This window comes from Pithys albifrons, chromosome 3 (genome assembly GCF_047495875.1).
Source record: "Pithys albifrons albifrons isolate INPA30051 chromosome 3, PitAlb_v1, whole genome shotgun sequence".
NCBI lineage: Eukaryota > Metazoa > Chordata > Aves > Passeriformes > Thamnophilidae > Pithys > Pithys albifrons.
The window spans coordinates 13,666,771-13,677,860 of NC_092460.1; the positions used below are offsets into that span (position 1 = coordinate 13,666,771).

The 11,090-nt window shown below is 52.5% G+C and overlaps 1 protein-coding gene across 1 annotated transcript; it reads left to right on the forward strand.

Moving 5' to 3' along the window:
* The first annotated feature begins 810 nt into the window (after nucleotides 1-810).
* Nucleotides 811-9,033, forward strand: DUSP7 (dual specificity phosphatase 7). The gene is made up of 3 exons (XM_071550522.1): nucleotides 811-1,445; nucleotides 3,742-4,170; nucleotides 6,670-9,033. Exons 1-3 carry the CDS (start codon nucleotides 1,034-1,036, stop codon nucleotides 6,975-6,977), a joined length of 1,149 nt encoding a protein of 382 aa, XP_071406623.1. The 5' UTR covers nucleotides 811-1,033; the 3' UTR covers nucleotides 6,978-9,033.
* Nucleotides 9,034-11,090: the final 2,057 nt, after the last annotated feature.

The following is an 11,090-nucleotide window of genomic DNA, read 5'->3' on the forward strand; positions in this document are numbered from 1 at the left end:
TTCATGTGGGGCACAGAAAACTTCTGGTACCAAAGGACTGATTCACATGAAAAGGCATGTAAAAGATGGAAGGAAACCAGAGGATGCCTCCAGTTAAATTCCCGTCTTGAGATTCCAGTGTTGCAGCACAAAAGGTTTGTGTTTATAGTAGTGGATACCAATAGGGAAGATACTCTAAAAATAAACAGGGGTGAACGGATAAAACAATCTATTTTCAGATAAAATAATGTCTCTTGAAGCTCATTCTGAGAATGCACAGGAATGCAGAAGCTTAATGAGTCCCAGTGGATTTTATTTTGGAACTGTGCGCCGCTGTTAAAAGACCGAGGCAGGGCTGGGCACGACCCACTCCAAACCCACGAGGGCCTCCGCACCCGCCGTCGGTGGGCCGGGTCACTTCACTGCTTGAATGTTTTATTAAACTTTAGCCTGAAAGGCAGCTGGGGGTGAGGGGAGCGAGGCAGCCCCGGCGGGACGGGGACGGGGACGGGGACGGGGACGGGCCGTGCCCAGCGGCGACGACAGCGCTGCCCCTGCAGCGCTTCCCGCGCTCTGCCCCCCCGCGGCCCCGCCCTTGCCCATATTTGGTCAACATCACCCCGCCCCATCTATATGCGGTCACACCTCGGTCCCGCCCATGTCCATATACGGCTGTCCCGCGTCCCCCATTGGCCGGGCGCGTGGGGGCGTGTCCCGGGGCGGGGCCGGGCGCGGAGCGTGTGCGGGGCTGAGCGGCGCGGCCCCGCCTGGCCCCGGCCCCGCCTGGCCCGGCCCCGCCCCGGGGCGGGACTCGCGGAGCCGCCGCCGAAGCGCCGCTTTAATTGAGGCCGCCGGGATGGGGCGCAGCGCGTAGGGCAGAGTGGGGGCTGCCGCCACGCTCCGGGCCGCCACAGCGCGTACCCACGGCCGTGCCGAGCCCAGCCGAGCCGCGTCCGGCGCAGCGCAGGGAGCGACCCGGCGGAGCGGGGCCGCGTCCGGACGCCGCGGGGGTGGCCGGTGGGCCGGGCGCTGGCGGCCGCCGCTGCCGAGCCCCATGAAAACGCAGGTCTGGGGGAGCTCCCCGCGGGCGCCCATGGCTGCGGCGATGCCGTGCAAGAGCGCGGAGTGGCTGCAGGAGGAGCTGGAGTCGGGCGGCGGCCGCTCGCTGCTGCTGCTCGACTGCCGCCCCCACGAGCTGTTCGAGAGCTCGCACATCGAGACGGCCATCAACCTGGCCATCCCCGGGCTCATGCTGCGCCGCCTCAAGAAGGGCAACCTGCCCATCCGCTCCATCATCCCCAACCACGAGGACAAGGAGCGCTTCGTCAAGCGCTGCAAGGCCGACACCGTGCTGCTCTACGACGAGGCCACCGCCGACTGGCAGGACAGCGGCGCCGCTACCTCCGTGCTGGGGCTCCTGCTGCAGAAGCTGCGCGATGACGGCTGCAAAGCCTATTACCTGAAAGGTGAGGTGCCCCCCGCCCTTCCTCCGGCCCCGTCCAGCTCCCGCACCCCTTGCCCGTGTCCCGCTCCGCACCCCCGGGCCGGCCGCTGCATCCCCGGACGCCCATCCCTTGGCCGGCCGGAGATGTCTGGATTGTTTTGCTTCCTCCCCTCACCCCCTCTGCCTGATTTTTAAAATTATTTTATTTTTTTCCCTCCTCTGCATCCCGCCTTAATCCCCCGCACAAAATGGTCGCAGGCTGGAAGGAGCCTGGAGCGCTCCGCTTCTTCCTGCGTGTCCTGCCCGACAGGGGCGGGAGAAGCCCCCCAGCCCCGTCCCGAGCCGGGGAGCCCCTCGGCTCCGCTCCCCGCAGGGAGGGATGGCCGGATTTTGGGGTGCGGGGCAGGAGGGCCCTCCCGTATTTTTTTTCACCTCCCCACATCTCCGAAAAGCAGCGCTTGGGTTTCAGTGCCCCTTTCCCCGGCAGTGCCGGCGGGTCTGGAGGGGCCAAGCCCGGCTGGTCCCCCGGGGCAGGGCGATGGGGAGCGGGGAGATGCGCTGCGGGGAACCGAGCCCGCATCCCGCACACGCCCCTGCGGGAGGGCTGGCGGGGGTTTGCGGGCTTCGTTTTTCGTTGTTGTTTTTTGTTGTTGTTGTTGTTTGTTTGTTTTTTGGCCATTTTGAAAGCTCGCAGCGGGCTGAGCAGAGCCCACAGCTGGGCTGCTGGGACCCTTCCCATCCTCCCAGTGCTCCCAGTGCGGTCGCTGGGTGGCGGGTTTGAGGCAGAAATAACAGGAGAACGGAGGAGGTGTGTGTGTGTGTGTGTGTGTGTGTGTGTGTGTGTGTGTGTGTGTGTGTGTGTGTGTGTGTGTGTGTGTGCGGGGGGGAGAGTGGTCAACAAAGTTGCCACTCGCAGCTCTTTAAGAAACACTGATGCTCCTTGATAGAGCCGCTCTGGGGAGCCGGGGCAGCCCCTGGGGAGGGATTGGGGTGGCAGGGCGACAGGCAGGTGTTTGGGGACCAGCACAAGCCTCCTTTAAAAACATGGAGTGGGGGCAAGTACAGGGTTTGATCGCGCTTCCTCCTCGACCCTCCGATCCCTGCCCGTGCCGGTGGGCGAGACCCCCATCCCATCCATCCCACCATCCCATCCCGGTTTGGGGTTTCCCATGGGTTCCGCTGCTCCTTCCCTTTGTATCCCTGTTTTTCTCCCCGCAGTCCTCATCCCTAGGCAGGAAGGAGCGGCTTTGAAGTTACTGCTAAGCTCTCCCCCATGGGCAGGGGAGGAGCTGAGCCCCTTTCTCTGCTTTTTTTTTTTTTTTTTTCCGGGAGCCTCGGTGGGAAATGTTTCCAATTAAAATTCCAAAATGGCTCCTCGGCGCTGTCTGGCGGCGCGGGGGGAGGAGGAGGGCAAGGACGAGCCTTTTTCATGAATGGATGTGGCAGGAGCTGTCTGTCCTGCTCAGTGACCCCGCCGCAACCGCCGAACCCACTAACGAAGTTTCCAGGAGCCTTTTCTAATTAAACCATTTGTCACTGTCAGATCCTGATGGCTGAGCTCTGCTTTAATATTGCCTGGAGAGGATCGGTGGGGTTTTTGCTTCCCTGCCTCTCTCTGCCTTCCTTCCCAAGATGAGCCGAGGAGCTGGAGGAAAGGACTGAGGGACAGACACGTAGGGTCCCTTCCCTCCTGATGTGCTTTGGTTTGGGTGAAGAACAAACCTGTGACGCTGCTCTGTCACAAAACCTGCTTGTAGTGATAAAACAGGTGTGAGGATCACTCTCTAGCCAAACTTAGGGTCTTTTTTCCTGCTTGAAGATGTGTTATTTCTCATTGGGATTTAGTGCCTGGCATGATTATGTGGTGGTTGTCCTTGATTTATCATTTCAGACAAAGATACTTCTGTGCTTTTCTGTCTAGGTGGCATAATAGCTCTTGCCTAAAATGCCCCAGACCTGTATTTTTGAGATGCTAAACAAGGCGAGATTGTCTCTTGACACTGATTTTATTTTTTGATGTTTGTTTCTTTTGTGGTTGAGGTTTGGCCCCTATTTATCACAAATAAGAGTAAACTTTGTAAGAAACACTCTTTGGTTTCCTGGGACCTGTTTGCTCAGTAGCAGTCTGGCCAGGGAAGAAGAGGGAGCAGGGACATTCCTTTCTTGGTGTGAAGTTGAAGGGATACCAACTTTTTCTTGGCAAAGTCTTGCTAAGTAACATGCACATGTGTACAGATAGAAGGATTGCCCATTCTGAAGAATAAAACATCTTTTTCTCTCTGTCCTTCCCCTTCCCTTTCTCCTTTCCCCCTTCCCAGGTGGCTTTAACAAGTTTCAGACCGAATATTCTGAGCACTGCGAGACGAACCTTGACAGCTCCTCACCCAGCAACTCTCCCCCGGCATCGGTCCTTGGCTTGGGAGGGCTGCGGATCAGCTCCGACTGCTCGGACGGCGAGTCCGACAGGGAGCCCAGCAGTGCCACGGAGTCGGACGGGAGTCCCATCCCGAACAATCAGCCTGCCTTTCCGGTCCAGATCCTACCCTACCTGTACCTGGGCTGTGCCAAAGATTCGACCAACCTGGACGTCCTGGGCAAATACGGCATTAAATACATCCTGAATGTGACTCCTAACCTGCCAAACATGTTTGAGCACGACGGGGAGTTCAAGTACAAGCAGATCCCCATCTCAGATCACTGGAGCCAGAACCTCTCGCAGTTCTTTCCCGAGGCCATTGCTTTCATTGGTAGGTACTTGGCAGAACACCTCTTTTCATACTCCCTGCTTGGGAATGTGGTGTGCCACTTCCCAGGGCTGTTGCTCATCTCCAGCCTCACCTCTCCAGGGCACAGCATTGACACTGGCTTAGCAGCTCAGTGACGTGCTGCCAAGGTGGCACTTCTGGTGCATGTCACCCTGGCTGGGTTCAGGGAGGCCTCCCTTCCAAAATTCGGCCCTCTTGCAGCACAACAGCCAAGTTACCTGCAAGTGGTCGGACCGGCCCCGCTGCCTCTTCGCTTGTATGGGATTTGCACTTGAGTGGAAAGGCTGAGCCCCGGTGGTGGGGAACTGCTTTGCTGGGAGGAGTGAGTGTTGATGGGAGTTGCATTAATGTGACTGGTGCCAGCGATTTCTTAGCCCCAAGTGTGGTTAAAATGTGTGTGTGTTTTCCTGAGGGGATTTGCTAGTCTAGTTGGGATCCCGTTGTATGTCAGCCTAGCATAACTAACTCCTTGTATGGATACTGCTCCTAAGGTAAGTGTCAACACAATGAGTTAGTGATTATAATTGTGCTGCAGAGCTCAGATGGAAAAGCTGCTGTGCAGACAACCCCTGAGACAGCCTTGGCTTGTCGTGGTGGGGTGCAGGGAGGCAGATCCCTTCTCTCAGCTGGTCTTGACTCTGAAAATTGTTTCTTAATTGTGTGTGTCAGGCTGATACACTTCCAACCTGACCTGTGCTGTTTGCTCATGATGGTCATTAGTCTAATCAGTTCTGGTTTATGTGAGTAAATGGCACAGGTATTAATATCACTGTTAACTATTAAAGGCCCCATGGCTTCATATCTGATTAAAAACATTGGTATAGGTAAAGGAAACCTTTACCTTCAGACTGAAACCTGTGCAGCCCATCTCAGTGCTGCTTTGTTGCCCCAGTTTCAGACCCAGTGCTGGTGTTTGCTGTGCCATAAAGCCTGAAATGGGGCAGAGGAGTAGGAGTTCCTTGGCTGCTCTTCAGCCTTTGGAAACCCTGGTTCCCACATTCTCTCCTCTGCCCCCACCTTCTGCCCTCCAGTAACGTGGCTGTGGTCAGAAGCAGCTGCTTCAGCGCAGCAACAGGGACCCATCTGGTGTCCTGTCCGCACTTCCTGCGCTGAGTGTGGTGTTAAACGTCAGGGGTGAGGTACAGGGTTCCTGCTGACATGTGGCATTTGGGATCTGTCTGCTCCAGTCAGTGGATGTCTCTGTGAGCACTGAGCTTGTGCTTTCCAGTTAATGACAGGAAATGGAGGATTACCTCACTCTAAAACCAAACACCAAGAAATGCCGTGCAGGTCAGATGAAAGGCAAAAATGTCTGGAAAAATGTTGAATGGGAGAGCCTGAGGGGAGGGCTGGGTACACTGGGGGGTGATGGCCCACCATACTGGAAATTCTTGCCTGGTTCTGAAGGCTGGGCAGAAAATCTGTTGTGGCTTGGGTCTGGATTTTGTTTTGCCTGCATCTTCTTTGCCCTTCCCTGTGCTTGTGGTGCCAGAGTGTCTCTTACCTCCAGCTTTGCCCAAGGATCCTCTTTCTCCTGCCACCTTCTCCCTGCCTGCCAAGCTCTCAGTCAAATGCCTGACTGCAAATAGGGCTGCCCAGAAGTAAGCAGTGCCGGGTACTTGCGTGCATTCAGTGCTCTCAGCGGCGTGTCCCTCTTTCAGCACCAAGATGTCAATTCATAAAGGGGTCACGCTGTTCCGGCTGTGCGAGAGACAATGAGTGTGTGTGTGCCTTTCACTCGGTGGCAAGGGAGGGGAAATCTCCTCACTGTTCCCTCGCCATGTTTCGGTCCAGCCTGCATTCCTGCTTCCCGCTACCATTCATCCTGAGAGCCTCCTCCAGCACAAGCATTTGTTTGTAGTGAAGTGCATTTCTGTCGATCCTAAAGAACAGTTTCACAATAAGGGAAGTTCCTGCACTTCAGACTCTGCTTAGATTGGCATATCAGCTACGTTCATGTAATTTTCTAGTGGAAGGACAAGAACAGCAGAAGAGAATAGCTCAGGTGGTGCTGGGCTGCAGCCTGGCACTGAGTGTGCAGCCTTCCCCAGTTAGTGGTGTTGAGATGGATGTGCTGTGCCCAACCACCAGCATCTCCCTGGAGCCATTGTCTCCAGCTCCACCTGCCTTCTGTGGGTTATTCCAGTTCTCTAAATAGAGGACTCCAGTGCTTGCTGGGCGAGGGATGTGTTGCTAAACTTGATTCATACTTCTCAAGCACGTGAGATGCTTGGCCTTGCTGGAGATGTGCAGCTTTGCCATGCTAAACAATAGATATTCCTGAGCAGGAATATCTCAGGAGCCCTGTGGGGAGAGATGTGAATGTCAAAGGGACATGAGATGGTGTCAACAGGAGCAGTGGATCCAGTTCTGGCAGTCATCCTGGTCCTAGCAGCTTGCAGCTGCCACCTGGCCCTGCTCCAAAGCTGTGCATTTTTGGTGCAGAATAATAGACTCCCCCTTCCCCTTGTCTTGTTTCAGATGAGGCCCGTTCCAAGAAGTGTGGGATCCTTGTTCACTGCCTCGCTGGCATCAGCCGGTCCGTAACAGTCACTGTCGCCTACTTGATGCAAAAACTCAACTTGTCCCTGAATGATGCCTATGACTTTGTGAAAAGGAAAAAGTCCAACATTTCCCCAAACTTTAACTTCATGGGCCAGCTCCTGGACTTTGAGCGGACTCTGGGACTCAACAGCCCTTGTGACAACCGCTCGCCCAGTGAACAGCTCTACTTCACCACCCCCACCAACCACAACCTCTTTCAGCTGAACACCCTGGAGTCCACATGAAGAGGACACTGCCTGGTCGGGAACTCGAGCATCGAATCGCTTCTCTTGAGCATTTCAACTCTTACGACAATATCTGTCTTGCCAGGCAGCTCTGAAAGGAGTAGCTTCTCTGGGCAGAGGTGCCTGATCGCTGCTTTAGGAAGGCTGATGCCGTTCAGTAGTATCCTGATCCAAGTGGTTCCAAGAGGTAGTGTTTTTACAGGGGGTTATTTAACACGGGCGATGTTACAGCATTGTGAGCGCAGCTGTCACCGGCAATAACCGCTTTCCTGGGTGCATTGGGACTGTCAGAACACGCACACGTGTGAAGAGCTACCAGGGGTTAGCTTGCTGTGGAAAACAAGGAGATTCATGCACTTGGAAACCTTGAACAAAAGGTGTTGGGCCAAGACTGTTTTAAAACCCAGGTTTACTTTTTTTGATTGAAAAAAGAAAAGGTAGATCTTACTCAAGCCTTGGGTTCAAACTCTTTTTAAATATGTAAGTTCCTGACTGTTTGTACAGACGAGGTTGCAAAACCAGTATTTTAGTCTGTTTCTTGTTTGATCATTTATTATTTTTTTTAATCAAATGTTTATATTGACCAAATGCATTTTGCACACTTTGTGAAGCCTTGGTATGTCCTGGCATATTATTGGGTACTCCCGAGAGAGATACATGCTGCTGCTGTTGTTGTTAGCATCTGGTAGGAAGCTTTGTTATGTGTGAAGGCCAGTTGGGCTTAAAACGCAACCCCTTCACCACTCCTGCACTCACAATCACAAACTCTGCACTGATTCAGCCAAGGTGACTAAGCCGCAAGCTTTTTTTGGTTTTTAATGCCACCCCTGCCAAAAAACACTGTTTGCTGTTGCCAGAGGTAAAACTCCTGTAGCCTCCAGAGTGGGTAGAAGCATGTCTGAGCCCAGCTTCATCCTCTGCTGCCTCTTGACTTGGCGTAGCGTCACCCAGCTGGCCCGGACCCACCGCAGCTCGCCGAGCGCAGAGGGAGTCACGGCGCTGGCGTTTCTTGGGCGCAGGCGAAGCTTTGCCGGGCGAGGGGAGCACAGCGAGCGCCGGAGCAGAGCAAGGATCCCGTGGTGGGACACACTCCTGAGGGGCCTGAGGAGGTGTGGAAGTGATGAGGAAAGCATTGTAACAGAGATTTTATATATATATATATATATATGAATATATATATTAACTGGCAAATTCTGAGATGATTGGAGCTTTCAACAGAGGTTCTGATTTTTTTCCTTCTTCCTCTTTCGAATAACTTTAAGCCGTGCCTTCTATTCTGAGAAGACTTGTATGTATTTCTGGCTAGTGTTTGGCAAACTCCTTATTCCAAGCTGGGAGGGGAGGAAGTGGTAATAATTTCTGGGAGGAGGGCAGAACGGATTTGGAGATTCTTTATTGGCTGCAATGTAGTCCCTCCTTTCTCCCCCCCTCCCTGTCCACTTTAACTCTCATGTAACTGAAAGAAAAAAAAAAAGCCACGGATTTTTTCTAAATATCCAGTTTTTTGTACTTTTTTCAAGAAAATGAAAAAAAGAATTAAAAAAATCTTTATCTGGAGGAATGTTTGACGCTGTCACATCCTGAAACTGTTCTTTTTGTTACAAGATGTTATCAGAATGTTGGAATGAGCTTCTGTTTCTTGTTTTCTGGTTGTTTTTTGTTTGTTTGTTTGTTGGGTTTTGTTTGCCACAATGTTGGGATCGTGGGTCATTGGAAGGGAGAATGGGCGTACGGTTGCGAGTGAGAAAATTGAGAATATCCTAATTGCATCTTACCTCATGGAGGAATTTATTTTTTCAGGGATTTTTTGACAGTGCATCTGTATTGCATTACAGCTAAGCTGGTTTGTAAAGGCTTCCTGTGCTGTTAGTGGTCTTTCTTCTTTACAGGAAAAAAAATAAGATGCATCTTCTGATTAGTACAAATGAGAGCTTGTTAGTGAGGAATGGTTCTGATTTCTGAGTTATGAAGGAAAATTAGTGACCCTATATATACTGATCCAATATTGGGACTTTGTTTATATTGCAAATAAATATTATTTTTTCTTTAAAAATTATGTTTGTGTCAGATGCTTGTCTAGCCTCTGCCCATATAAGGGCACGCTGCTCTTATCCCTTTTTTATGGTCAATTAGTGTTCTTCTGTGACCATGAAGAGCATTTGCTGGGCAGTGCTCAAGTGTGGTGTTTGGTTTCATGCACAGCTTAATTTTTAAGACCTGTGGTAAAATGGAGAGGGGGAGGTGGGAGGGCAAGGAGAGGGATAAGGGGGTATTGGATAAACCAGAGAACAAAGAACAGCTTGAGAATGGGGCTGGCTTTGATCCCAGCCATTCCTCTGTGCCAAAAATAAATAGATAAACTAAAGACACTTTTGTTTGCTGGTTAAGCGTGGCCTACAAAGGCATGGCAAGGCCTTGTGTGAGCAGAGTGTGTTTTGGTAGGAAAGCAAGAAATGGCCTTGTGGGCAGCCACCTGGTGACTTACCCTGGGTCTCATGGAGGGCAGGAGCCCCCTCCTGCATCCCTGGGGGACAAGGAGTGCAGTGTGGGCTGCACATGAGCTGTGCTGTCCCCCTGTGCTCCCTGCATGTGCTTTGTGGGGAAAACTGGAGGGGCAGAGGGGGAGGTTTTGGGCTGAAATGTGGCTCTGAGTGCAGCCCAGCTGGTGCTTGCAGCCAGGTAGGGCTGGGCTCCCCCCTACCCCAGCATTCCTTGTTTTAACTTAAATGGCATGAAGTTAAACTCAGTTGTCCAGTTCCTCAAAGGGAGTGTATATGTCATCTTGTTCTAATCCCAGGGCCTGAGCACCGAAGACAGGGAGCTGGATTCCAGAAGCAGCTCAGGCTGGTGGGTGCAGAGGCTGAAGCAGGAGCCAAGGGAGAAGTGCATGTATGCAGGAGTTTGTTCCTTGACTGCATGATGGGAATCTATATATTGATTTAGAGGCCTGTTGGTGGCTAAACAAATGAAAATCTACCTGGTATGCAGGGAAAAGAAGACCTCTAGGTTTTCCCTTGTAATTACACGGTAGAATACCTCTTGAGGAAGATAGAAACCGTGCTGGAGGCTGTGCACTGGAGTGCAGAACAGCTTGTCAGGTGTATGGCTGTGTTTGCTTCCATCTAATTTCCTCTTAGGATTTTCTGCTAAGGTGTGGAGCAGGATATTAGCAGTTAGCTCTAGCTCTGGGAGCACAGTTGTGTGGTAGCTGAGCTGTGGCTGCTGGAGCAGCAGGGCTGCTGTTTGCCATGGCCTCAGGAAGAGCTGGTGTGCAGGCAACTGCCAGGCTGCTCCTGAGGCACCTCCCTGGGGTACCTCACCCTGGGACATGCAAGTCTACCCTGTTGCCAAAGGAAGGAGATGACTTGTTTGAAAATCATCCTGCCACCTGCAAGTGCTCTTTCCTCCAAGACCCAAAGGAGCCTTTTCCAAGCTTCCTGTCCTCAACAGCAGGGAGAGCCAGCCTGGCTGCACTGCAGCCATCACTGTTTTACAAATGCCTTGCACTGTGCTTCTTTGCTTGGAGGGGTTTCTTTGGAGACCTGATGTCCTGTAATTTAATGAGGAGAAGAAAACTGACATCAGGCACAGGGCAATGCTGGAGAAATAGTGGGAGAGGAAAAAGAGAGCATGGGGTCTGTCTGCACTGCCTTGCAGAGGCAGGCACGAGCACTGGCTGAGCGTAGGAGCACAGGCTGAGTGAGAAAGCTGGTTCTGTTCAGAGCAGTGGAATTTGGCAAGGAGATACAGCTTCCCACACATAGCAGGGAGAAGCTCCTCGGTTAACCCATTGATTCCAGATGAGCTGCTTGGAAGATGCTCTGTGTATTCTACTCTACAGAACCAGGTCATCTGTTTGGGCACAGAGATCTGCTGTCCCTGGCTTTTCCCTTGTGATGCCACAAGTCCTCTGGCAATACAAATGGGAATCTTTTTTTCCCAATGAATGACTTTGTCTTAATTCTCTCATTTGAACACTTAGAGGGACCACAGGTCTCAGGTGCTTTCAGAAAGTTTCTCCTTCCATTTCAAGTCATGGCAAAGGCACAGAGCTCTCAGCACAGAGCTGAACTTCTGCCATTCCCCACTGGGAAGCCCAGCATCAGGAGCTCT